Source organism: Triticum dicoccoides, chromosome 3A (genome assembly GCF_002162155.2).
Source record: "Triticum dicoccoides isolate Atlit2015 ecotype Zavitan chromosome 3A, WEW_v2.0, whole genome shotgun sequence".
Classification (NCBI taxonomy): domain Eukaryota; kingdom Viridiplantae; phylum Streptophyta; class Magnoliopsida; order Poales; family Poaceae; genus Triticum; species Triticum dicoccoides.
Window position 1 is genome coordinate 522,909,906 of NC_041384.1, and position 27,120 is coordinate 522,937,025.

Below are 27,120 nucleotides of genomic sequence, written 5' to 3' on the forward strand. Positions count from 1 at the left end.
TGTTGAACGTCTTCTCAAGCACAAAATTGTTCATGTCCAGTCAGACTAGGGGGGCGAGTATCGCAACCTCAACTCTTTCTTTCAGTCGCTTGGGATAGCTCATCGTTTAGCATGTCCACATACACATCAGCAGAATGGTTCAGTCGAACGTAAGCATCGTCATATTGTTGAAGCTGGTCTTACTCTTTTGGCCCATGCATCTGTTCCGTTTCGGTTTTGGAGTGATGCTTTCACCACTGCATGCTTTCTCATCAACCGTACTCCTACTCGTGTTTTAAACATGAAGACTTCGATTGAGGTTCTCCTTAATGAACAACCTGATTATACCTTTCTCAAGGTATTTGGGTGTGCTTGCTGGCCGCATCTTCGTCCATATAACAAGCGCAAGCTTGAGTTTCGTTCTAAGAAGTGTGTTTTTCTTGGCTATAGCTCTCTTCATAAAGGTTACAAATGTCTTCATGTTCCCACTAATCGTGTCTATATATCTCGGGACGTCGTGTTTGATGAGCATGTTTTTCCCTTTGCCAACCTTCCTGTGTCCACTGTCGAACCACCATCCCTGCATTCATCCTCTGTTGCTTCTGACCAATTTGATGATGTTGCATACTCTCCTTTGCTGTTACCTAACCATGGTGCAGGAACCGGACGTGGAGCTCGTTTGGAGCTGTTGGAGGATTCACCATCATCATCGTCGTCTTCTGGTGGGCACGTCGATCGCCCTATGTTGCATGGCATCGATTCGCATGCCCATGCATGGTCACCCGACGAGCCCGTCGCGCCGAGCATCTCCACTGCTCGGTCCGTTTCGCCAGCGGCCGCCGAGTCGCCCGCGGCTCGGCCCGTCACGCCGTCTTCGCCTGCGGCTCGGCCCGTCACGCCGTCTTCGCCCGCGGCTCGGGTCCTCACGTCGCCTTCATCAGCGGATCGGCCCGCGACACCGGCCGCGCCACGGCCCACTATGCCGAGCTCGCCATCGGCCCGGTCTGTGATGCCGGAGTCGCCAGCTGCTTCGTCTGCTCTGCCGGTTTCGCCGGTGGGTCGGCCTTCTTCGCCAACCGAGTCCGAGGCTACCGTGACTGGCTCCTCGTCACCGGCTGACTCGTCAATGTCGCCGTCCTCCAGCCCGTTGCAGGCTGCTCCGTCGACCTCGGTGGTTCCTGTGTCCCGACCACATACACGCAGTCGCAGTGGCATTTTCAAACCTAAGGAACGTAAGGATGGTACGGTTGCTTGGTTGGCTGCTTGTTTGGCTGCTGCTGTTGCGGATCCATCTTCTGAGCCTCGCTCATATCAGGCTGCCCTGCGCATTCCACATTGGCGAGAGGCTATGGAGCAGGAGTTTCATGCTCTTCTTCGTAACAAGACATGGACTCTCGTTCCTCCACCACCACGGGTAAATGTTATTGACTCAAAATGGGTATTCAAAGTGAAGAAGCATTCGGATGGATCTATTGAGCGTTACAAAGCGCGACTTGTTGCTCGCGGTTTTCGGCAGCGTCATGATCTTGACTATGAGGACACTTTCAGTCCTGTCGTCAAGCCTACCACTATTCGGCTTCTTCTCTCCATTGTTGTTTCTCGTGGTTGGTCACTTCGTCAACTTGATGTGCAGAATGCTTTTCTACATGGATATTTGGAGGAAGAGGTTTATATGAAACAGCCGCCTGGTTTCTCTGATCCTGATCATCCTGACTATATCTGTCGTCTTTCCAAAGCACTATATGGTTTGAAGCAAGCTCCTCGTGCCTGGCATGCCCGCCTTGCCTCTGCCCTTCGTGCTCATGGGTTTGTGCCGTCTACTGCTGACACTTCGTTATTTCTTCTACAGAAGCCAGAAGTCACTATGTATCTTTTGGTATATGTCGATGATATTATCCTTGTCAGCTCTTCTCAGTATGCTGCTGATGCTCTTGTCTGCTCTCTTGGTGCTGATTTTGCGGTCAAAGATCTTGGGAAGCTTCACTACTTTCTTGGAGTTGAGGTCACTTCTCGTGCTACTGGTCTTGTCCTTACGCAGAAGAAGTACTCCTTGGAGTTGTTACAGAGAGCTGGCATGCTGAAGTGCAAACCGACCACCACACCCATGTCGTCTACCGACAAGATAACAGCTGTTGATGGTGAGCTTTTGTCTCCTGCGGATGCCACAGAGTACAGGAGCATTGTTGGTGGACTTCAGTACTTGACGATCACGAGACCAGATATCTCTTATGCTGTTAACAGGGTTTGTCAGTATCTTCAGGCTCCCAGAGATACTCATTGGGCTGCTGTTAAACGCATTCTTCGTTATGTTCAGTTCACCCTGACATTTGGTATGCATATTCGGCCGACTTCTTCTCGGGTCCTTTCGGCCTTCTCTGATGCAGATTGGGCTGGTAGCCCAGATGACAGGCGATCCACGGGGGGTTATGCAGTATTCTTTGGCTCTAATTTGATCGCCTGGAGTGCTCGGAAACAGGCTACTGTGTCACGTAGCAGTACTGAAGCTGAGTACAAGGCTGTGGCTAATGCTACTGCAAAGATTATTTGGGTGCAGTCTTTGCTTCAGGAGTTGGGTTTGTCTCAACCACAGCCTCCTATTCTTTGGTGTGATAACATCGGTGCTACATACATTTCTGCAAATCCAGTATTTCATGCCCGAATGAAACACATTGAAGTTGACTATCACTTTGTACGGGAACGTGTATCACAGAAGCAACTCCAGATCAAGTTTATCTCATCTAAGGATCAACTTGCAGACATCTTCACTAAGCCTTTACCGCTGCCACAGTTTGAGGCTTGTAGGCAATCTTACCCTTCTCAGTTCTTTAGAAAGTGGCTAAGATTGAGGGAGGGTGTTAGACTATGTATAGCTTCTGTACCCATGTACGTATATGGTACATATTGTAACACAACCATTATATATAATGAGATAAGCCACCCCTAGAGGGTTGTGCTGGTTCCCCAAAACTTATTGTCTTACAACGCTGATGCGAAATATCATTTGACGAGCCGTTCACAAGTTCATCGAACCTAGCCCTCTGGACGTCCACTTCCTAACCGTTTCCCGTTGCATGTGAGCATCGTCCTCCTAACTGATGCCACCGTACCAAAGCATGGCAGTGAGTGAAGATCAATCGTCCGATAAAGCGGCCCTTTTGATGTTGGCTATGCTAGACACATCGCTCAGAGCTCTGAGCGATCGAACACCATGCATGCCGCATGTGCCACTGCCAAGTGAAGCAGAGTTTCTGCCGGCGCGTCCACCCACAGATCCTGGGGCGTGCCACGCGTGCAAATCCTTCCCTGGACGTCAGTGTTATCCACAAAGGTGCACCTGCACGCCGCACGCAGACACACAGATCAACAACACGTGGGGTATGCCAGACGAGCAACACAGCCAATCAAGAAACGGTCCGGCCGGTTGGCTTTCCTTGGCGCTGCGACAAAACGCACGATCGCCGCAAATCGCGTCCGGGTTCATTCATCAAGCACCAAAACGATCGATCAGATCAAAATCAAAATCAGGAGCTAGGTGGAGTGGTCGAGCCTGAAAGGCAAAGCCAACCGGCCACATCTATCTCCTACTAATTGAGCAACGCGATTACGTGAACGTACGGGGGAATATCAAGTGCCTTAATTTTGTTGCGTAGCAACTAGCAAGCCAAGCCCAGCCGCCCAAGCCAGCCAGGCGCTGGGGCTGGATCGCGGACGGGATTATGGAATTATTCCTTTCCCTTCCCGTCAAAGCTCAAAACCGCATACTTATCTGTCACACCGGGGCGAGGCGGTGCAGCTCCACACGGAACGTGCCTAGCTTAGCTTCGCCTACCTAGGCCGCTGCCTGCCGGGCCCTATAAATCCCTCGCGCCGCGGCGAGCTGCGGAGGGAATATCTCGGCGAGCTGTCTGTCCGTCCGTCGTGTTGCACAAGCTCTCGTCATTGCTCGCCTCATTCACAGCTAGCTACTTAGCTACGAGCTCGTGCTGCCGGCCGGCCGGTCATGTCGTCGACGACGCAGAGCGCGGGCGTGTCGGCGAAATGCGCGGCGTGGGCGCAGGAGCGGCGGCCGTTCACGCACCCGATCGAGATCCCGGCGGCCTCGGGCGCGCCGGACGAGCGGAGGGGCCGCGGCGAGGAGGAGGACGGCGGGGAGGTGGAGCCGCCGCACGTGCTCATGGCGCGGCGCAGGGCGGCCTCCTCGGTGTGCTCCGGCCAGGGGCGGACGCTCAAGGGCCGGGACCTCACGCGCACGCGCGACTCCGTCCTCCGCATGACCGGCTTCATCGAGAGCTAGCCCCTCCTTGCCGCGCGCGCGCGCGCCCGCCTGTCTCGCTCGTGGCCAGCGGCGCGCGGCCGGGCTCAAGGGTCTTCTTGGGTTGATCCAGTTTGTGTAGTAGAGTAAATAAGATAGCTACGGAGCCTAGGGCGGATGCCGCTGAATTTTCTTCAATCGGTCTCATTTGTGAATTGGTTGGAATCGGAAGAGCGAGATGAAATTTAATCCGTTGGTGTAAAACTTATTCTGTTTGTACGCGCGCGCGTGTGTGTGACATATACTACTCCATATGTAAAAAAAAAACATATACTTCATATGTAAAAAATAATAAGTACATATGGTCAAAATGCAAATGCAATGTGGTTTTCCATCTACACATCGCTGACTCGCTGCTGATTCAGTAACTGCGACGCGCGCGCACACTGCACCGGCATCTATGTGGACACTGGACTCATTCAAACAACTACTGGATCAGCTGTGGGATTACATACATGGGTAACTTCTGAAAATCCCCATGCAAGATAATACTAGTGCTAGCATAGGACAAAAATGGCTGGATGGGTAGTTGGGTAATCAGCTTAGAGAGTCCTAGATATATACCCCATCCAGGCATCCACCATCTAATAATACTACTATTAATACGTACTTACCCTATCCAAATACACACCAACAAAGCTAGCTAGGGGATCAAGTCAAGCAAAGGACGATGCAACGGGAAGAGCAGGAGGGGGAAGAATTCCATGAAGCAGACATACTGTGGCCAGAGCCAGATGCAGCCCAGGATCCGGGCTACTCTGACGACGACGGCGACGAAGGCCATGACGAGCACTCCGGCGAGTACCGCCGCCCCGCCCGTCCGGCCAAGGCGCCAAACCGGCGGAAAGCGTCTTCCCCTATCGACATCCCCGGGAAGACCGGTAAGGCTACTGGTGCAAAGGCGCCGGCTCATCAGGCCGGGTTGAGCAAGTTCGGCGCGAGCTTTGCGGGCGCCGGCGCCGGCAGCCTGGTGATCGGCAGCCATGTCTTCGTGCCGCCGCACGTCATCGTCGACCGGAGGGCCAAGAGGGACACGGCGATGCTGATGCTCCTCGACGCGCCCAAGGTCGGGAGAGTGAGGGCGATGGTGATGCTCGACTAATACCGAAAGTTTTTTTTCCCACCCTACCGAAAGTTTTCGTCGAAAATGTTCGCTTCATTTCAAATAATTTTGAGCCATTTTTGTGTAATTGACGTGAAAGCGAGCTCCTCCTACTGTTTACCTCGAAATGGCACGCGAGTCATGTAATCCGAATACGTGTAGAAATGCATGCATACGTGGTAACACGTACGTTTATTTGAAAGGGTAGCCTCCTGCCGGCGCTTATCCGTTCACTGTTTATTTGCACGCATTTTATTTTGACATACGTTTATTTTGACATTTCATCTGTTTTTTTTCTGTTGAACACGTCATCTGTCAGACAGTCAATAATACCACCCTTAATAACCGATTAACCTTCATGAGAAGTTAATATTATACTACACGTTATTAACTTGATCCACGCAAGTTTAACACAGTATCTCTTACTTCCTGAACAAGGAAAACTTTGTGCATGCCCCCGGGGAGGAGCAGTACCATGCTTGGACGCAAAAGGAAAGTAATCCCCCACTCCCAGCGAGAAACAATTAAGTAGTAGAGTGCAAACTTATCCTTCAAGAATGGAGGAATATATATGCGCGTTGAACATTTCCGATTAAACCTAACCTCTCCCCAGGATTTACAGCTGTTGGAGGGCAAGCATATACATGGGCGCAAGCAACGGCGAACCCTATATATCATTTCATCTCCTCCGATCCGAAGCATACAATTGGACACGTCGTATATAACCTTATCTTCTTCTTCCTCCTCTCTGTCTTGATTACGTGTGCAAATGCCCTCAAGCAACCTCTCCTACTCGCCCGGATGTGCACGTCAGTACAGGTGTCTGCATGCCATTGCTGGTGCAGTGCACGAGTTCCTCTCTGGATTTTGTTGGGTAGCTGGCTTGCGAGCTGTGGCCACTTGCATGAAATGATGAAAGACACTATTCTGTGGCTGACCTTGTAGTGATCTGGCCAATGGAGATGTGAGCACTCTTCTCCGGTTTCTTGCGTGACATTTATATTTCTCACAGATCCGTTTCAAAAAAATAAAAATCTCACAGTTTGTAGCCCACCTGTTCACTCTCAGAGCCTCGTGTTCTTGTGCGACAGCCACCGTGCCAGTATAAACAACTCAGCAATCAATCATTGACTTACGGAAGCGTCTAATTAATTCCCCTATTCAAGATGACACGCCCATTGGCTTGCGTGGCAGAATGACAGATTTTGCGCTACTTGTCATCCCGGCAGTACTACTACTATTCGGCTTTTATTACGCAAGAGAGAGAGAGCAAGAGGGTCTACGGGCAAATTCAACACCTCAAACACCTGAGAATGCGTCCGGGCACGTTCGCAGACCGTGACTGAGCATGCCTAAAAAAATGCATTCCACATCTAGATACCTCAAATCTATATTATTACATGCAACATGAAACATAATCTAAACGGGGCTCGTTCGCTCCCCGCTCGTCCGACTCCGCCATGGCCATGTCCGGTGGCCGGTTGCGCTCCTTAGAATGTTGGTTAGGTCACCGACAAGGTAAAGTAAGGCATGGGACACGAGCCGGCTCACGAGACTCAATGCGTCGTTGTCTCCCATGCTTGTTTCTCGTTGAAGCCCGAAACCCGTTGGGTGACAGTAAACATCCGTATCTGTCCGGGGGCGAGCCGCCGACGTCCACCACGATGTGGTTGCGTCGCCGGGACTGATGCCCCGTATGGGGCGCCGGAGATGCGACTTCTTTTGCTACCGGTTTGAAACGTGAAAATTCTACCTAGCACTTTTGGTATTTGAACAGTTTGCGTTGAGTTCTAGGCCAAAAGTCTCAGCATTCCTACTGTATGAAAATACCCGTTGGAACCCGCAAGGCTCCTATTCGCAAGCAAAAAAAAAAACGCGCAAGGCTCTAACACGTTGGCCTAGCCAGTGTGGGAGGAGAGATTTGGTAGCAAGTCGTCATTGACTTCCAAAACCATACACGAAGTACATACCAACGTCCAACGATAATAACGGACGGATCGGGCATTCGGGCTTATTACGCGAGCAAATCATTCATGCGACGCGTTGTGCCCAGTTTCTGCCTTTCTTTCCCTGTACAGCCACGCGTCGAGCGGAACGTGCGTGGATGCTTCCCATCCATTACCTTGCCTGCAGTGCACACGCCAATGATGACGAAACCAATGATCGCACTCGGTCCCACGGCGCAGCAGCAGCAGCACACACGCGTCCTCGAAATGATTTGCAAACCGCAGGCCAGTGGATTCCATTTGCTTCCCAGCGAGAGGACCAAAGGCTACACGAGTAGGTCCGTGAGAGCGTCGCAGGGGCGCGGGGGACGCGTGTGACGCGGTCGAGGATTGATTAATCTGGATCAAGCCTGGCGTAATCTTGCCACACTTTAAAAATGGGATCTCGCGCTCGTGTATTCGGCGAGCCTCGTCAGAGCTGCTGCGCGCGGTGCTTTAGATTATGATTACTACGTACTTCTTCATGTCCTTTTTACTTTGCATATAAGGATTGTCTGAAGTCAAACTTCATAAAATTTGATCATATTTATATGAAAAAATATTAACATCTATAATGCCAAATTTATACAATATGAAAAATAAAGTCATGACACATCTAATGTTATTGATTTCACATTCTAAATGATTGTATTTTTTTCTATAAACTTGATCAAAGTTTACGAGGTTTGATTTCAGACAAATCTTATATGCGAACTAAAAAGGACCGGAGGAAGTAACTTTCAAAGGATTTTACCACCTTGTTTGTAGGTGTATGTGACGCTTCGTCACCTGCCACCAATGATCGGATTCATGATTAGTACTACTAGTACATTAATAAGTATTCCATCCGTTCGAAATTACTCGGCTGAGAAATGAATGTATCTAGATGTATTTTCGTTATAGATACATTCATTTTTATGACAAGTAATTTCAAACGAAGGAAGTTGTATCAAAATGGAAGAAAGAAAATAGTGGGAGCAACTGATCGCTCGCGCTTGTATATACGATTGCAACTTCTTAAAATAATATCTGAAAAAACAGATTGCAGCTTCATGTCGACCAACTTTATTTCTATGTGTGTGAGCCGGTGGATTGGATCAGCCTTTATTTGACCTGGCCCGGTAGGCCCGCGATCCGGCTCCGGCCTCATCCTCCACGCGGCTGCCGCCGTACGTGGGAAGCTACACCTACACACACGGCATGGTGCCACACCGCCTATATATACGCGCTTCCCCGTCACAGGATAGGACGCTAAAGCATAAAAGAAAGATCATCGAGCTTCCAATCCAGGTCCTCACTCATCACCGGTGCAATACGTGCGCGAGTACAAAACCGCACAGACATGTCGACGGTGGAGGAGGAGCTGTCCGAGTGCGAGGTGCTGTGGCCGGAGACGCGCCACGGCGCTCCGGGGAGCGCGTGGGGGCCATCGACGGCGGCTCCCAGGGCCTCCAGGGACCGCCGGCAGTGCTCTGCGCCGGTGGACATTCCCAGGGCCGCGCACCTGTCCGGCGGGCGCGCTGGCCTGGACGACGACGAGGAGGAGGAGGAGGACGGCGCCATGGTGCCGCCGCACCTGATGGTGTCGCGCAGGTGGTCGGAGGGGAAGGCGGCGGCGGCCTTCTCGCTGCGGTCCGGGCCCGGGCGGGCGCACCGGGACCTCAACCACCTGCGCAACTCCGTGCTGCGGATGACCGGCTTCATCGAAGGGTGACGGACGAGGCGGACCCGTCATCTGTGCATATGTGCGAGAAAAGTCAGTCACCACGCGTCTTTCCGACGGTGTTGGCCGGTCAATTTTGTTCGGCTCATCTTCCCCGTGGTTGCCAATCAAATTAATTAATTTGCATCCCTTGGTTGATGCAAATCGGCCAGTAGTGAGTTAGGATTTTTTTTTTTTGGAATGGAATAGTATACATTTTTTTGAATAATCTACGACTGTACTACTCCCTCCGTTCAAAAATACTTGTTATCAAGATGAACAGAAAATGATGTATTTAGAACTAAAATACATTTAAATACATCCTCTTTTATTCATTTAATGAAAAGTATTTCCAGACAAAGGAAGCATGAGATTCTTCAGATTGAACCGCGTCCATTTTTTCATCCTTAGTCCGGAGAAGTTTCTGTTGCTGTGGCATGTCGGCACGGGCTTTTCAACATTTGACCAAACAGGGCAAGCCTGATACGTTTAAGTAGCGAGCAAAAAACGTGCGATTTAGCAGGTGGACAATTCAAAAGGTCCCATTCAAAAATGCTAAAAAAAAACATCAACTAGGCTTCACGGAAACTGGCAACAGTTTATGCAGAACGTAGCACCAAAAAATTCCATGGCCTGAAGAAAAAATCTTTATTCAATGGCCCTGAAAAGATAACTATTTCCAAGGTTACTGCTCTGATACAAAGTGAAACATTTCATGCATCTACAATGGATGCTGGATTTGTCAATCTGTGGTATGACGGTTTTACCGTTGTTATTGATGACACTCATCTATCGCCGTAGGACAAAGAAGCTGCATAGAGAATGAGATTCTCTTTTGTTAAGGAGCTCAGCAATCAAACTGGAAGGAAAATGCTCGTTGGAATTTTAGGCCTCTATCTTGTGAAAGCCGGAAGAACAAACTGCGGGAATCACAGGGACCTCATCGCCTTGATCCAATCAACGTCTAATCTAAAATCGCCTGGCCCAGTCTTAGCACCAGGAACGCCGCCTTCTGCATTTAACGAGAGAGACATTCCCACGACGCGAGAAGGATTCATTTCCATGTTCGCTTCGATCACGTTTCCTTTCCATGTAGGTAAATAGCTATCGAGAGGGATCTGGATGGAAAAACAGAGTGGTGTTTTAATCATGAACAAACATATACTCCCTCCATTTCTAAATATAAGCCTTTTTACAGATTTCAATATGGACTACATTCGGATGTATATAGACATATTTTAGAGTGTACATTCACTCATTTTGCTCTGTATGTAGTCCGTATTGAAATCTCTAAAAGGGCTCATATTTAGAAACGGAGGGAGTAATTGCAGTTGTGACTAGAGAAATTACCTTCAAGATCCGCCAGCTACCCTGAGGTACGTACACGAAAGCCTGCCACGAGTTATCTTCCTCTTGTCCAGGTGAATTCACCCAGTTCTCTGTGTATATCTGTATACAAATATGGAGCATTATATTGACTGGACATCAATTATTCATTATTTTTGCCAGTCGTATACGTACAGTAGATATGTAGGTTCTTCCATCCCCTCTGAGCTTCATTGCTATTGTATCATACGAATCAAGATCGATGTAACCATCAAACTGAAACAAGGAATCACATGAAGTCAGCAGAACAGAATCTACATACTGAGAATGCTCAAAATTAGAAATCATTGTTATTTCGTGGACAGCATTATGGTGCCTATTTAAAGATATGTATACTTTCTACTTTTTTTAAGTAACAGACAATCATTTTCAATGTAACAGCATCATTTTACTAGTACTGTGATTAGCTAGTCCATAGACACCCTTCACCAGCTATATCCCTCAGTGCAGAAAGAACGCTATACCTTCTTTGATCGCATTCCGCAGAAACCACTCCGCCTGATCCTCCATGGTGATCCCTCGGACATATCCAAGGAGAGGTTGCCAGAAAAGACACCTTCACGAGTGCAAATGTTGGTTAAATCATTGAAAAAACTGTGAAGCTTAAAATTAATATGAGCTAGTAAGGAATACGGTCCATGGAAATCATGAATAAATGGATTTCATGTTTCATATAATTAGATTCAGCTGTTATTAATCAGTACATAGAAAAGACGGCAGCTGATACTCCCTGCTAAACTAGACTAGTACAGACAAATGACAATGAACAGTACCACAAGTCATTCCCTTTTTTAGACAGCATTTCATGTTTCATATAATAATATTCAACTGCTATTAACCAGTACATAGAAAAGGTAGCAGCTGATATTCCCTGCTAAACTAAACTAGTACAGACAAATGACAATGAACCACTACAAGGCATTCCCTTTTTTAGACAGCGATTAAGCTTATTTCTTCTCATAGGTTCTACATGACTGCAGTTACACACCACATACGAACTGGAAAATAATGCGAGCTATACTTCAAAAGATTGGGGCAGCTGGAAAATTAAGCATGTCAAAGACATAGTACCTGCTGATGAAGTATCTCCACCAGAAACACTATCAGTTATCTCCAGTGATGCGGATGATAAACCTGGAGAACAACACTGCTCAATCATATTATCTCATAGATGCAAATACAAGTTTGATAGTAGTTCCGTTTTACAAAAAGGTGCAGACAGCATATAAATTTGATACAGATGTCAGAGAGATAATCATCTGTGGTGGAGAAAACAGGTTATCAAATTTCCGTCAGACGTAATCATCTGTGGTGGAGAAACAGGTTATCAAATTTCCGTCAGACGTAAGAAGCAATCCCATGAAAATTATTGTAAGCCATGAGGCACTACACAGTCTTGATGCTTTACTCATCTATAAAGAAAGTAAACTAGTACGTATAATTCATCGGTATCAGGTATAATGCTCTACAGTATGCACAAAGGAAATGGACAGTAATGCTCTACTGTAGCACATATCCTTAGGAAGGACTTAAACCATACATCAGGAAGATTCTAAGTACCACAACTCAATAGCAAATCATTTATGTTGTTCTCCGGAAGAAGAGAGCTTTTCTTGACTTTATTTATTTTTGCTCGAAACAAGGAAGATACAGTGGTATTAGATATAATACTCCGCGGGAGCACAAAGGAAACAGACAGTAATGCTCTACTGCAGCACATAATCTTAGGAAGGACTACACTACTCAAAACAAGGAAGTACCATGGACGCCTAAATCAGTAACATATTCATCTAAAGACAACATTCTTCAGCGACTCAACATGTCACCTTCTTTGCATATTCCGAGAATAATAGAAAATTACAATTTTGGTGCCAGGCAGAAATGTTGGGAATTCAAATCTTTCATGAGTATCTGACAATAAAAGAAGTACAAATGTGCTTTACTCTATGTCTCTACCATATCAGTTATTCAGAGAAACTGTGACAACTATATTTAAAGAAGAAATCATCAACTTGATGCATTACCTCCATACTCTGAATCCGAGTACAAGTGCCACTTCTTCACCTCATCTTTTGAATTGAAATTGAAGATGTATCTTTCACTTGGTGGAAATAAATCTTCTGAATTCCATACAACAGCTGCCAATTTGGTATATATGGGTACAAGATTAATGCATAGGCCCAAAATAATGTGTATATTGTGATGTACTACTGTTACAAAATCCGGACGTAATGCCAACAGAGATAAGGGGTTAGATATGCCAAAAGAGTTGTCAGATGACTTAGGGGAAGGTGTGAAAATTCACTGGATACATGCTGCCAATTAGAGGAGAAAAATATTCGGCACAATTTTCCCTTTATATAGAAACATGATAAATTTATTTACCATACCATACAGTTAGCGAAATGCATGAGTAGTAACTTCTTAAAAATCAGCTTACGGTGCCATAGGCAACAACTAAAGGTTTATATATCAGTTTATGTTCGGAATGAAATCGAAATAGTGAATATATACTCTGGTTAGTGATCTGTTAGTATTGGACTGATATCCACGGTAATTCCTATCCCAATTCGTCAGTACGAAATAACCTTATGTGCACTGCATCGCACTAATCGTCAGGCTCCACTCGCAGCGAGCAAGCTAAGTTCTTCACACTCAGGACTTGAGAGAGTAGGCATGATTCCTACAATGACCTCTTCCAGTTAACATTTCGGCATTTCGCACACAACAACGGTTCAAGACTATCATAGGCAACACGACTATGGGTTTCGTTGAGGAAATGGACCGAATAGGCACAGTGTATCAACGAGATTGGGGTGTGTGATAGGGACCTACCTCGCTTGGTAGCGTTCACGGAAGCTTGCCAGAGCGCCCGCAGCCTCGACATGGCGAAAGCTCACTAGTACCTTTGATCCGGAGAGGGCGAGCCTAGGATCCGAAGGGAGCGGCCAGCAGACGGTGACCTGGATAGGAGCAGACGGGTCAGCGGTGGAGCGCGGCCCGACGGTTGTGAATGGAGCCGCTCTCGCCGGAGGAGCAGCACGAGGATGGCCGGAGGCGTACAACCTCGTCCGGCGGCGAGGACCAACTTGTGGGGGAGCGCCACTGGCGCTGCGGAAGGGGGCGGCGGCGGGTCGGCGCCAGCGGAAGGGGGGCGGAGGGCCTGTCGAGGGCCAGATGGGTTAAAGGATTCAGATCACACGGTGAGAAGTGGCGTGGCCGCTGTAAGAGTTCCTTAAGAGCAACTCCTACTTGCCGACCTATTTCATCCGCGCATATTTGTTTGGATCGTCGCGAAGTCAACGCGCCGATCTAAACGGACGCACGTCAGCTTTTTGTCCGTCTGTCAACCCGTTTCCGAACCAATTTTGAGTATCGTTTGCGTCGACCCGGACAAGAAACGAACATTCACGACACGCACCTACTCCTCTTCTGATCCGCCAGTCCATGGCACAACGACCATCATTTCCCTCCATTTGCCCAAAACTCTCCCGTTCGCTAGCGCTTCCGACCGCTCGCCATGGACGACACGCCGACCCTTGACGCCGCCGCGGGCCTCACCTCTGTCACCTCCGCCAAAGGCAAGCCACACGCGCCTCGCGAGACAGCAGCGCCACCCAAGAAGAAGCAGCAGCTGACGCCCGAGGAGCGGGCCTTCCAGTCGGCCAAGAGGAAGGGCCGAAGGGACACACATGATGCAAGGGACGAAGCGGCGGCCGTCGCCGCCCTCATCTTCTGATCCACCAATGCTCGAGTCGTCGCGTCAACAAGGGAGGCCTGATCTACCTAGAGTTAAACCCAAGACAGCAAGGGCTTGCCCACGCCGCCGTGGCCGCGACCAGCACGGGCTCGTCGGCATTTCCTCGGATGATGCTGCCAGATTCGCCGCACACGTCTGTCATGTTTCTGATTCCCGGCTTCCACGTCTATCTGCAAGCCTCCCGCTTCTCCAGGGAATGCTCGCGGGAGATGGGCGTGGTGGCGCCATCCACACCCGCGCCCACTCCCGTGGCCATCGACCTCAACGCCACGTCGGTGGCTGGTGCATCCTCCTCCAGAGGGGTGAGGAAACGCCCGCGCAAGATGCCAGCCAACATGCTCCCCGGCGACCGCAACCTGTTCGACAGAATGTCGGTGGCCAGCGACGATGAAATGGCCAACCGTTTCATCACCGAGAATATCATCTTCGAAGGTGGTGCGGCGGCCGCTGCCTCTGCTGGCGGTGGCACCGCGGCTGCCTGCGATCCCGAGAAGACCCAAAGCCAAGATCGTCGATCGCTATTCACGCCGATGACCTATGATTAAGCTAGCATGGACGACACCTTCATGCAAGATAATGCAGTTATGGAAGTTGGTTTTCTGTTAAATTATTATCTTATTTGTGCTTCTTGTTTTCTTTGGATCGATTCTCTTTGCGAAGAATTGGTGAATTATTTACTCTGATGTACCAAGATGTCATTCAATAAAATGAAAAAAACAATGAAATTTATTTTAATGGCCAATAATGAAATAAATTTGAAAAAAAATTACTGATGGGCTGCTCGGTCCGGCCAAAATTTAGTGAGTGAAAAAATAGTCCACTAAGCTTTACTCGACGGTTTACTTTATCTTTTATGGAATCGATAACTCCCGAACGACCAGTGTTTTTGCTTCTCGCCCCGAACGCTCTAATCATCATCCATTTTTCTGCACTAATTTTAAAGCATGTCAGAGTGCCACGTCGGATGAGGGGTAGCGTTCGGGGATAACGACGCCCACAACGAACGCTCCACCCACTCCACCATTCCCCATTTCTCCCCTTTCTCCCCTGCTCTATCCTCCCCTCGCTTCTAGAGCTCCGCCCGAGAGAGGCGATTTCCATGTTGGTCTATGAAGTCCAGCTACGCATTTCTCCGGCGAGCTACGGGTGGCCGGTGCGTGATGGCGAGGACCACGGTGGCGAGCTCGGATAGCAGCGGGATGATGTTGCGGCAGTCAGCGCGTGGCTCGGCCAATGGAGCTGTTCGGGGGGCCTCCGCGCATCGTTTGTGCGCGTGCTCCCTGCGCCGCCGCGGCCGGCAACGAGTTCTCTCTCTCTCTCTCTCTCGACCAGATCCGTTTTGACGTCTTTGTCCGTACAGAGGAGACCAGCCGCCGTCGGTGGTTGCGGTGTTGAGGGCTTGCCGCAGGTGACCAGGGAGGAGAATGGCGGTGGAGGAGGCGAGAATGGCACCTGGGCTGGCGGGCGCGTGGTGCTGAGCAGTGGCTCGCAGGCGCGGTTGCGGCGGCACGATACTTGGCGCCCGCGGGGTGGCCAGGTTGAGCCTGTTGCTCGCGGCGCACGGTGGCCATGGTGATTCGGCTGATCACAGCATCCAATGGCAGCTCACCGAGACACACCGACGGAAGCGCATGGAGAAGCACAACGCATCTGTTGCTTTTTCGTCGCTGGCATGCGCTCCTGAAGCGGGGAGCTCCAGCCTCTGTGGTACGAATGTGTCGTAGTTTTGAGTTCTGCACTTAGATACCACAAAATACCTAGTTGTTATTTTTAGTCAGAGAACGGTGCTTTTTTTTTGTCCAGTTTCCTGCTCATGGAGCACAATGTTGCATTTTCTAGTGCATGGACCATGTCAAATTTTTGTAACAATATCATGGCGAAATTATTTCTTTTTTGCAACACGACAAATTTACCATGTTTTTGCCATGGCAATTTTACCTTTTCTCTTGCCAATGCAAATTTGCCTTTTTTAAAGTGCATTGCTAAATTAACCTTTTTCTGTTTTGTCATGGCAACTTAACATTTACATACATGGCAATTTACACTTTTTACATAAATGGCAACTGTTTTTACTTTTACTCTTTGCTCATGGCAAATTTACTTCTTTACTTGCCATGGCAAATTACTTTTACATCCATGTCAAATTTTACTTTTTATTTGCCATGGCATTTTTCAATCCACATTTTTTTGTGTCTTCATGTATATAGTAATATATCATCGCAATAAAATTAACTTTTTTATTTTTGCCGTATGGAAAAATTACCTTAATTGACATGTCAAATTTACCTTAATTGCCATGGCAACTCTTAACTTTTATTACCATGGCAATTTTTATTTTTTATTTTTGACACGACAATTTTACCTTAATTTACATGGAAAATTTACCTATACTGCCATGGCAAATATTTAAATTTTATTGCCATGGAAAATTAACCTTTTTTTTGCCATGGAAACTCTTAACTTTTATTGCCATGACAGTTTTTACTTTTTATTTTTGACATGGCATATTTCCATATGTCGCCATGACAAATATTTGAATTTATTGCCATGGCAAATTAAACATTTTTTCCATGGCATTTTTTTTTCATTCACTATATAGCATGGCAACTTTTTGGTCATGTAGTCTGGATTTCCTTATTTATCATGAGTGTTTTTTTGCCATATTTTTTCAATAAAATCCATTTACCAGTTACATTTGCTCAAAAAGTTGCCTTGTGTTTTAGTGAAAAAAAAACTCCTAAATTTGCCATCTATTTTTGAAGAAAAACTTACTAAATTTGCCATGTGTAAACATTTCATTATAGGTAGTGCAATAATTTTATTTAGTTTTTAATCCATGGTAATTTTATGTTTTGAAATCATGGGCCATAGCAAATTCCCTTCTTTTTCTTTAATTTTCATGATGGAAATTTTATTCTTTAGTGTCATGGCAATTGTATTTTTTTAACATGGCAATTTATACTACCACACCATGGCAAATTCCTCACACACAATTTTGTCTTCAAATTGTGCATACAATTTAATTAAAAATATCATGGCATTTTTTACTATGAATCTTGCATGGCGTTTTGTTTTGTTTGTATGATGAAAATTGCCATGACTATTTTCCTTTTGGGTCATTGAAAGAAACAATTTCGTTTTACCCATGGCATTTTTTGTGCTTTAACGTTGATGCCTTTTTTTTCGTAGCACTGCAAAATCTGGGCTTTAATCTGGCCCAACATAGAAACAGTTGGGCTTTTTTCGCTACCAGGCTGTAGGGTCGACAGGGAGGGGCGTTCGGGCCTGGGGGGCTCTCCTCCCGAACGAATAAGTTCGGATCGATCCCCCCTCCACTACGAACGAACGTTCGTGCGTTATTGACGTCCATCTTTTAAGGGATTGACTTGGCCGGAGCATATAAGCTTGGTTGGTAAAATTCTTGTGCAATGCTAGTAGGTATATAAACTTGGTTGGTAAAATTCTTGTGCAAGTGAATACAAAGTGGAGCATCACGCTTGCCATCGTTTTCGTGAACTTTGTGTCGATATAGAGAATATCCGGGCAGCCCCTGGGTTTTCAGCGTTGGAGTGGAAAAAGACAGGCTACCAGCGCTCCATACATGCGTGGGCTCGTGGGTCGTGGTATATCCTGCGATCCTGGACTCTAGCGAGGACTCCCGCGTCGACATCTTTCTACTGTGGCAGCATGCACGAAAGCACGCGGACTGTGTCGTGTTGGCGTGAACCACCGCTGCCGGTCATACACCTGTAACGCCGCCGGGTTTGGACAATGGGTGTGGTTGGTTGGCCTGCCGGCCACGGGCGCCGGTGAAGACTGACGGTGGTGCACGCACGGTGTGGATAAGGATGCGGATGCGCGCAGCCATTGGCATCCCGAGCCTCCAGAACGGGACACGAACCCACGATCCATTTGGCGTATAGCACATGCACAACGAGGGAGTAGTTTTGTACGTGTTCATCTATTCTTCAAATTGGCCAGTAATGGCAAGAACGAATGATCACGCGATGAGAACAACGACGGGGCTCCTCACAGCGTGGACTCCGTCGCTCCACGTGTACGAGCCTGCAAGATATTTCCTCTTCATACGCCGACTTCTCTTCCCGGTCGCTGCGATCTTTATCGTGAAGGTCTTCTTCTCTCCGGTGCGTGCGAAGGCGAGGCTCGTCGGCGAGACCTTCACGGAGAAGCCCATGGGCTCGACCACAGCGACGCTGTAATGCGCCCCAGGCTCGCCGACGTTGGTCACCGTCCGGTGCACGGTGGTGGACCCGTTGAGGCCGTGGATAGCGACGGAAGGGTAGTTGAGCTCGTGCGGACGCGGCGGGCTCGCCGGGCACGGGAACGAGCGGTCCAGCTGCGCGCCGCCGCTCGCGCAGGCGTAGAGGAGGTAGTCCTGGAAGGACGCGTCGTACACCAGGCCCGGGTCCATCGCGTGCTTGGGCCTGATGTGGCCCGAGCCGTAGTCCATGGGCCCCGCCACTGTTCCGTCAGCGTTCGTTATTGGGCCGCCTTCCGCGTTGTTAGTCGTTGCTGTCAAAACCATACACAAAGAGATCACGTGGGCCCACTTCCGCCACCATTCTCAATCAATGTAAAGAAAAGCAGAACTTGGCCCTATGGCATGCAAATCGCGTTGCCGGAGCAGAGAAATTACCGGTGGTCATGATGGCTGACCGGATTGCGGCGGCGCTCCAGTCGGGGTGGGCAGACTTGAGGAGGACGGCGGTGGCGGAGACGTGCGGGCACGACATTGATGTCCCGGAGATGATGTTGTACTTCACCACGCGATTGTCGCCGTCGAGCTTTGTGGGCGACGACGCCTCGCTCCACGCCGCCAGGATGTTCAGGCCCGGCGCCGTCACGTCAGGCTGCACGCACACATTGCATGCAGATGCAGTTAGCACAGATAATCGACAAGAGTCATCTTGAGAAGATGCAAATGCAAATGGATGCCGTTTGTGCTCGTACCTTGAGGATGCTGGGCTCGAGGACGTTGGGTCCACGCGACGAGAACTGCGCCATCACCGGCGACGGCTTGACGTCCACGACTGTCCTCGAGCGCTCCAGGTAAGCAGCTGGGTTCGTGCTGGAATTAATGTAGCTGAGTATGGTGTCGACGTCGGCCATGGAGACTGCCGTTCCGGGGAGCACGTGCGCGTCGACGGGCACCTCGCTGCTGTTAAACTATGTATAGCTTCTGTACCTATGTACGTATATGGTACATATTGTAACACAACCATTATATATAATGAGATAAGCCACCCCTAGAGGGGTGTGCTGGTTCCCCAAAACTTATTGTCTTACATGGTACTCCCTCCGTTCTAAAATAGATGACCCAACTTTGTACTAACTTTGTACAAAAGTTAGTACAAAGTTGAGTCATCTATTTTGGAACGGAGGGAGTATCACGCTAGGTTACGATCGCTTCCGCTTCTAAACCCTAATACCCGCACCGCCGCCGCAGCCGCCGCCGCCTTCACCGCTGCCGTCGTGCCACCGATCGCGCCGCCGCCATGTCGAGCGCCGCCACCACCGGTTCCACTGCTGCGGGCTTCCTCCCGGCCTCTCTTGCGGCTCTGCTCAACCTCCCGCTCGATGCCGTCTCTGTTCCGGCTCCGATCGGGACAAGGAGCATCGGCTCCGTCTTCTCCACGCCGCCGGCGCCCTCGCTTGGGCGTGACCTCGTGGTCCACACCGCGGCGCCGCCGTCCGCTGCGGACTCCGCAGGCGTCGTCCCGCCGCTCCTGCCGCAAGCGGATCACACTGCCCCGCTGGCGGGGTTGGCGGCGTCCGCCCCGGCCGCGGGCATTGCGGCGTCCGCACCGGCCGCGAGCTTTGCGGCGCCCGCCCTGGCTGCGGTCCCGCCTCCTCCCGCATCGGCTTCGGTGCCTCCGGCTGCCTCCATGGTGTTTGCACCCCAGGCAGCCTCCTCGATGGGATTGTCTTCGCCGCCGCCGTTTCACTTCGGTCATCTCATCACCATCAAGCTCTCCGCCGACAACTACATCTTCTGGCGTGCGCAGGTTCTCCCGCTCTTGGGGAGTCACTACCTGCTAGGCTACGTTGACGGATCGCTTCCCTGCCCACCCGCGCTGGTAGACAGCGTGCACGGTCCGGTCTACAATCCGGCCCATCGCGTCTGGACGGGGCAGGCGAACCTCTCCTCCATCCAGGGGTCGCTCTCGCCGGCAGTTGCCGGCCTTGTTGTCTTCGCGAAGACGTCTCATGAGGCCTGGACCATCCTTGAGCGCACCTTTGCAGCGCAGTCCCAGGCTCGTGTCTCTGCACTCCGTCGTCAGCTTGGAGAGTGTCAGAAGCTTGACTCCACTGCCACTGAGTTCTACAACAAGGTCAAGGGCCTCGCCGACACATTGGCCTCCATTGGACAGCCCCTCACCGACTCCGAGTTCAACTCGTTTATTGTCAATGGTCTTGATGAGGAGTATGATGCCTTAGTCGAGATCATCAACGAGCGGGGCAACTCGACACCCATGCTGGCACACGAGGTTTTCTCTCGGCTCCTTCTCACTGAGCAACGGGTCGAGACTCGCCGCACCAGGGGCACTGGCTCCCTCTCGGCCAACGCCGCCACCAAGGGTGGCCGCTCTTCTTCATCACCCCGGTCTCCCTTGGGGCTACCACCGTCGCCCGCCTCGGCCCCCCCACCTACTGCGACCTTACCGGGGGCTGGCGGTCCACATGTGTGTCAGCTTTGTGGCCGCGATGGGCACTGGGCCTCCAAGTGTCATAAGCGCTTCCAGCGAAGCTTCCTTGGTCTTGGCAATGACGGCAAAGATACACGCAACAATGCCCGTCAAGTCGCCATGGCTGATCGTCCCGCGCCGCAGAAGCAACAGGGACACACTCAGTCCTACTCCATCGATCCACACTGGTACATGGACTCTGGGGCGACAGAGCATCTAACCAGCGAGATGGGGAAGCTTCACACTCGTGAACACTATCATGGCTCCGACAAGATCCACACCGCCAATGGAGCAGGTATGCACATCTCTCATATTGGTCAAGCATCTCTTCTCACTAGACATGCCAATAGGAGTCTTCAGCTTCGCAATGTTCTTCGAGTTCCATCTGTGACCCGTAATCTTCTTTCAGTTCCTAAACTCACACGTGATAATAATGTGCTTTGTGAATTTCACCCTTTTGATCTTTTTATTAAGGATCGGGGCACGAGGGACATTCTTCTTAGTGGGCGGTTGTGCCAGGGCCTCTACCGTCTGGAGCATCCTGGTGTCGCTCGTGTTTTCAGTGGAGTTCGGGTCTCTCCGTCACAGTGGCATGCTTGTCTTGGTCACCCGGCCACACCTATTGTCCGTCATATTTTGCGTCGTCGTTAGCTTCCTAGTTTGTCTAGTCATAAAGATGTAGCAGTGTGTGATGCTTGTCAGCAGGGGAAGAGTCATCAACTTCCTTTTTCGGAGTCCAGTCGTGAGGTGAAACATCCTTTAGAACTTGTGTTTTCAGATGTATGGGGTCCTGCTCAGACTTCTGTCAGTGGTCATAATTACTATATCAGTTTCGTTGATGCTTATAGTCGCTTTACCTGGCCTTACCTTATTAAACGCAAATCTGATGTGTTTGATATTTTTGTTCAGTTTCAAAAACATGTTGAACGTCTTCTCAAGCACAAAATTGTTCATGTCCAGTCAGACTGGGGGGGCGAGTATCGCAACCTCAACTCTTTCTTTCAGTCGCTTGGGATAGCTCATCGTTTAGCATGTCCACATACACATCAGCAGAATGGTTCAGTCGAATGTAAGCATCGTCATATTGTTGAAGCTGGTCTTACTCTTTTGGCCCATGCATCTGTTCCGTTTCGGTTTTGGAGTGATGCTTTCACCACTGCATGCTTTCTCATCAACCGTACTCCTACTCGTGTTTTAAACATGAAGACTCCCATTGAGGTTCTCCTTAATGAACAACCTGATTATACCTTTCTCAAGGTATTTGGGTGTGCTTGCTGGCCGCATCTTCGTCCATATAACAAGCGCAAGCTTGAGTTTCGTTCTAGGAAGTGTGTTTTTCTTGGCTATAGCTCTCTTCATAAAGGTTACAAATGTCTTCATGTTCCCACTAATCGTGTCTATATATCTCGGGACGTCGTGTTTGATGAGCATGTTTTTCCCTTTGCCAACCTTCCTGTGTCCACTGTCGAACCACCATCCCTGCATTCATCCTCTGTTGCTTCTGACCAATTTGATGATGTTGCATACTCTCCTTTGCTGTTACCTAACCATGGTGCAGGAACCGGACGTGGAGCTCGTTTGGAGCTGTTGGAGGATTCACCATCATCATCGTCGTCTTCTGGTGGGCACGTCGATTGCCCTATGTTGCATGGCATCGATTCGCGTGCCCATGCATGGTCACCCGACGAGCCCGTTGCGCCGAGCATCTCCACTGCTCGGTCCGTTTCGCCAGCGGCCGCCGAGTCGCCCGCGGCTCGGCCCGTCACGCCGTCTTCGCCTGCGGCTCGGCCCGTCACGCCGTCTTCGCCCGCGGCTCGGGTCCTCACGTCGCCTTCATCAGTGGATCGGCCCGCGACACCGGCCGCGCCACGGCCCACTATGCCGAGCTCGCCATCGGCCCGGTCTGTGATGCCGGAGTCGCCAGCTGCTTCGTCTGCTCTGCCGGTTTCGCCGGTGGGTCGGCCTTCTTCGCCAACCGAGTCCGAGGCTACCGTGACTGGCTCCTCGTCACCGGCTGACTCGTCAACGTCGCCGTCCTCCAGCCCGTTGCAGGCTGCTCCGTCGACCTCGGTGGTTCCTGTGTCCCGACCACATACACGCAGTCGCAGTGGCATTTTCAAACCTAAGGAACGTAAGGATGGTACGGTTGCTTGGTTGGCTGCTTGTTTGGCTGCTGCTGTTGCGGATCCATCTTCTGAGCCTCGCTCATATCAGGCTGCCCTGTGCATTCCACATTGGCGAGAGGCTATGGAGCAGGAGTTTCATGCTCTTCTTCGTAACAAGACATGGACTCTCGTTCATCCACCACCACGGGTAAATGTTATTGACTCAAAATGGGTATTCAAAGTGAAGAAGCATTCGGATGGATCTATTGAGCGTTACAAAGCGCGACTTGTTGCTCGCGGTTTTCGGCAGCGTCATGGTCTTGACTATGAGGACACCTTCAGTCCTGTCGTCAAGCCTACCACTATTCGGCTTCTTCTCTCCATTGCTGTTTCTCGTGGTTGGTCACTTCGTCAACTTGATGTGCAGAATGCTTTTCTACATGGATTTTTGGAGGAAGAGGTTTATATGAAACAGCCGCCTGGTTTCTCTGATCCTGATCGTCCTGACTATATCTGTCGTCTTTCCAAAGCACTATATGGTTTGAAGCAAGCTCCTCGTGCCTGGCATGCCCGCCTTGCCTCTGCCCTTCGTGCTCATGGGTTTGTGCCGTCTACTGCTGACACTTCGTTATTTCTTCTATAGAAGCCAGAAGTCACTATGTATCTTTTGGTATATGTCGATGATATTATCCTTGTCATCTCTTCTCAGTATGCTGCTGATGCTCTTGTCTGCTCTCTTGGTGCTGATTTTGCGGTCAAAGATCTTGGGAAGCTTCACTACTTTCTTGGAGTTGAGGTCACTTCTCGTGCTACTGGTCTTGTCCTTACGCAGAAGAAGTACTCCTTGGAGTTGTTACAGAGAGCTGGCATGCTGAAGTGCAAACCGACCACCACACCCATGTCGTCTACCGACAAGATAACAGCTGTTGATGGTGAGCTTTTGTCTCCTGCGGATGCCACAGAGTACAGGAGCATTGTTGGTGGACTTCAGTACTTGACGATCACGAGACCAGATATCTCTTATGCTGTTAACAGGGTTTGTCAGTATCTTCAGGCTCCCAGAGATACTCATTGGGCTGCTGTTAAACACATTCTTCGTTATGTTCAGTTCACCCTGACATTTGGTATGCATATTCGGCCGACTTCTTCTCGGGTCCTTTCGGCCTTCTCTGATGCAGATTGGGCTGGTAGCCCAGATGACAGGCGATCCACGGGGGGTTATGCAGTATTCTTTGGCTCTAATTTGATCGCCTGGAGTGCTCGGAAATAGGCTACTGTGTCACGTAGCAGTACTGAAGCTGAGTACAAGGCTGTGGCTAATGCTACTGCAGAGATTATTTGGGTGCAGTCTTTACTTTAGGAGTTGGGTTTGTCTCAACCACAGCCTCCTATTCTTTGGTGTGATAACATCGGTGCTACATACCTTTCTGCAAATCCAGTATTTCATGCCCGAATGAAACACATTGAAGTTGACTATCACTTTGTACGGGAACGTGTATCACAGAAGCAACTCCAGATCAAGTTTATCTCATCTAAGGATCAACTTGCAGACATCTTCACTAAGCCTTTACCGCTGCCACAGTTTGAGGCTTGTAGGCGCAATCTTACCCTTCTCAGTTCTTTAGAAAGTGGCTAAGATTGAGGGAGGGTGTTAGACTATGTATAGCTTCTGTACCTATGTACGTATATGGTACATATTGTAACACAACCATTATATATAATGAGATAAGCCACCCCTAAAGGGGTGTGCTGGTTCCCCAAAACTTATTGTCTTACACCGTACATCGGCGGGTTGCCGAGCACGATCGCCGCGCCGCCCGCCCGCTTCACCTCCAGGCCTTTGCCCACCCTCAGACCGCTCCCCCTCAAGCACACCACGATTTTGCCTCGCACCTTCTTTGGCGACAGTGAGTTCGGCAGGCATTGGCTGCGTCCAAATGCAAAATTTGAACCTTGTTCGATTAGCAAGTGTGACGTACCTGTGTTGTACGTATATTTTTTTGAGATTTCAGTACAGTTGGTTCGTTTATTACTTGGTAACGTTGGCGGGAGTGCCAGGAACCACGGCGTGTGCTGCATAAACCATTCGATACGTCCTGTTCGCCGGCAGTTGATATGGTGTTACCGTTTGTCCCTGATATGGAAGTACGGTAAATCACACGTCAGTCCATTTTAATTAAAAGAAAAAACAAGAATAACATACGTTAAATGACATGAATTTTCTTAGGCGTTTACCATGATCACCATGCCATTACCAAGCCTGATGGGCGAGTTGAAAGAGCGGTCGATGCTGCTGGCGCCGACCGTGAGTATCCACGGCGCAAGGTTCGACACAGTGGCCGGCGCGGGGCCAGAGTTCCCACCGCTGCACACGACAACCACGCCGCGCCTGGCGGCGTGCAGCGCGCCGACGGCGATGCCGTCGTCCGGTAGCCGTGGCTGCTTTCCGGAGGACACGATGGAGACGCTCATCACGTCGACGCCGTCGCCGACCGCGTCGTCCATGGCCGCGAGCATGTCGGCGTCGAAGCATGTGTTCTCGATGCTGGGGTTGGGCCCCGGTATGGGCCAGCACACCTTGTAGATGGCGAGGCGGGCGAGCGGCGCCCTGCCCGAGGCCGTGCCGGCAGCGAACCCCCCGAGCGCCTCCACGCCCGGCACGGCGCGGCCCGCGACGGTTGTCGCGGTGTGGGTGCCGTGGCCGTCGTGGTCGCGCGGCGAGCGGCACTCGTTCGTGGTGTTCAGCCTGCCGTGCTGGGCCTCGTAGGCCTTGAGGTAGTACCGCGCGCCGATGACCTTCCTGCGTGCCGGTGTACGTATGAACTGCAATCTTCACTACTTCTCTACTACTTAAAAAGAACTAAGCTTTTCATTTCACATTTATTCTCACCATTCTTTTGTCAAACCTTTCATGTATATGATAATCAATCATCTTAATTTACTTATCTTCTAAACCAATTGCAATTTAATTTACTTACCAAACTTCTAATTGAAATATAAGATAATTCACGGTCAGAATTTGATTAACATTTACAGTTTTGCTAAAGCACATCTAGATGTGACATAAGTATTGCATATCTAGATGTGCCATAAGTATTGCACATCTAAGTCCTATATCATTGATCTTATGCGAAGATTCATGTGAGTATTTTCTTTTTTTCCTTTTTTTTCTGCACTTGCTTGTGTCACTTAGATGTGTAATAACTAAGGCACATCTAGATGTGCCGTAGACAAGCCCTAACATTTATTTACACATTCATATTATTATTGACAGATAAATCACAAGCTAACATATTAAAATATTTATATCCCGTTAACAATCATCTGATTTGGCCTATGCTTACAACAGTTGAGTAAGCAAATTTGCATAATATCACATCAATTTTCTGCAACTATCGAGGGAGTAAAATCTCACGCTGTCAGGCTGACAGGGATCTTGTTTTGCACGGAGTGCGAGGAAAAGGCGTCAGGGGGGTTCTACCTTGGGCCAGTTCTTTAGTCACCTGTCCACATAATCAGTCGTTTAGTTCTTTTTTGTGATTCCAGCCTGAGATTGTTGTATGAGTTTTTTTTGCGGGGAGATTCTTGTATGAGTTGTATGCTGAAATGTCTGTAACGCCTCTAAATTGAAACTGAGTATTGTATTGCTAACACTAGGTTATTTTAGATTCATGTCCCATATGAACATGAAAGCGAGTTGCAAATATCATAAAGTGTATATACACTTTTTAATTACAACATCCATATTCATACTAAGTCAACTAGCAAAATACAAAATTTTTACTATATTAGCAAATATTATAAAGTGTACGCTTTTGCGATTTTGATTCCTTGGACAGTGATTCTTCATAATCGAACGAAAAGAACTGGCCCCTAATCTGCTGCATAGAGAAAACTACTCTATGGCAGACTGTTTGTGTTTGTACGTCTGCTACTGCTAACAGTGCTAAGCCATGCAGGCAGAGATTACAAAACAAGTTGTGCACTGCAGTGAGTCGAGAAGTCGCCAAGCTGGAGTCTTGCGCCCGAGCTGGCCTGCCATCTAAGGTTTTTGTTCTGGCGTGCACTGTCTGGTCCCGGCT

The 27,120-nt window shown here is 49.4% G+C and overlaps 3 protein-coding genes and 1 pseudogene across 4 annotated transcripts; 2 read left to right on the forward strand and 2 right to left on the reverse strand.

The window, feature by feature from the left end:
* Window positions 1–3,771: 3,771 nt before the first annotated feature.
* Window positions 3,772–4,499, forward strand: LOC119271970. Its single transcript, XM_037553593.1, has one exon. The coding sequence runs from the start codon at window positions 3,980–3,982 to the stop codon at window positions 4,271–4,273; it is 294 nt and encodes a 97-aa protein (XP_037409490.1). The 5' UTR covers window positions 3,772–3,979; the 3' UTR covers window positions 4,274–4,499.
* A 4,145-nt stretch (window positions 4,500–8,644) lies between these two features.
* LOC119268954 lies at window positions 8,645–9,426 on the forward strand. The gene has a single exon (XM_037550678.1). It carries the CDS (start codon window positions 8,721–8,723, stop codon window positions 9,090–9,092), a length of 372 nt encoding a protein of 123 aa, XP_037406575.1. The 5' UTR covers window positions 8,645–8,720; the 3' UTR covers window positions 9,093–9,426.
* Window positions 9,427–9,704: 278 nt separating this feature from the next.
* LOC119268953 (probable complex I intermediate-associated protein 30) lies at window positions 9,705–13,675 on the reverse strand. Of its 2 annotated transcripts, XM_037550677.1 has the most exons (8): window positions 13,533–13,675; window positions 13,302–13,429; window positions 12,491–12,604; window positions 11,538–11,600; window positions 10,931–11,022; window positions 10,602–10,682; window positions 10,431–10,529; window positions 9,705–10,198 (listed from the first exon to the last, which is right to left on the reverse strand). In XM_037550677.1, the coding sequence occupies exons 2-8, from the start codon at window positions 13,351–13,353 to the stop codon at window positions 10,010–10,012; spliced, it is 690 nt and encodes a 229-aa protein (XP_037406574.1). In that variant the 5' UTR covers window positions 13,354–13,429; window positions 13,533–13,675; the 3' UTR covers window positions 9,705–10,009. The 2 variants fall into 2 exon arrangements, with proteins under 2 accessions (XP_037406574.1, XP_037406573.1); XM_037550676.1 differs by having other exon boundaries at window positions 13,302–13,673.
* A 4,487-nt stretch (window positions 13,676–18,162) lies between these two features.
* The window catches only part of LOC119268955, a 12,740-nt pseudogene continuing 3,782 nt past the window's right edge, over window positions 18,163–27,120 (reverse strand).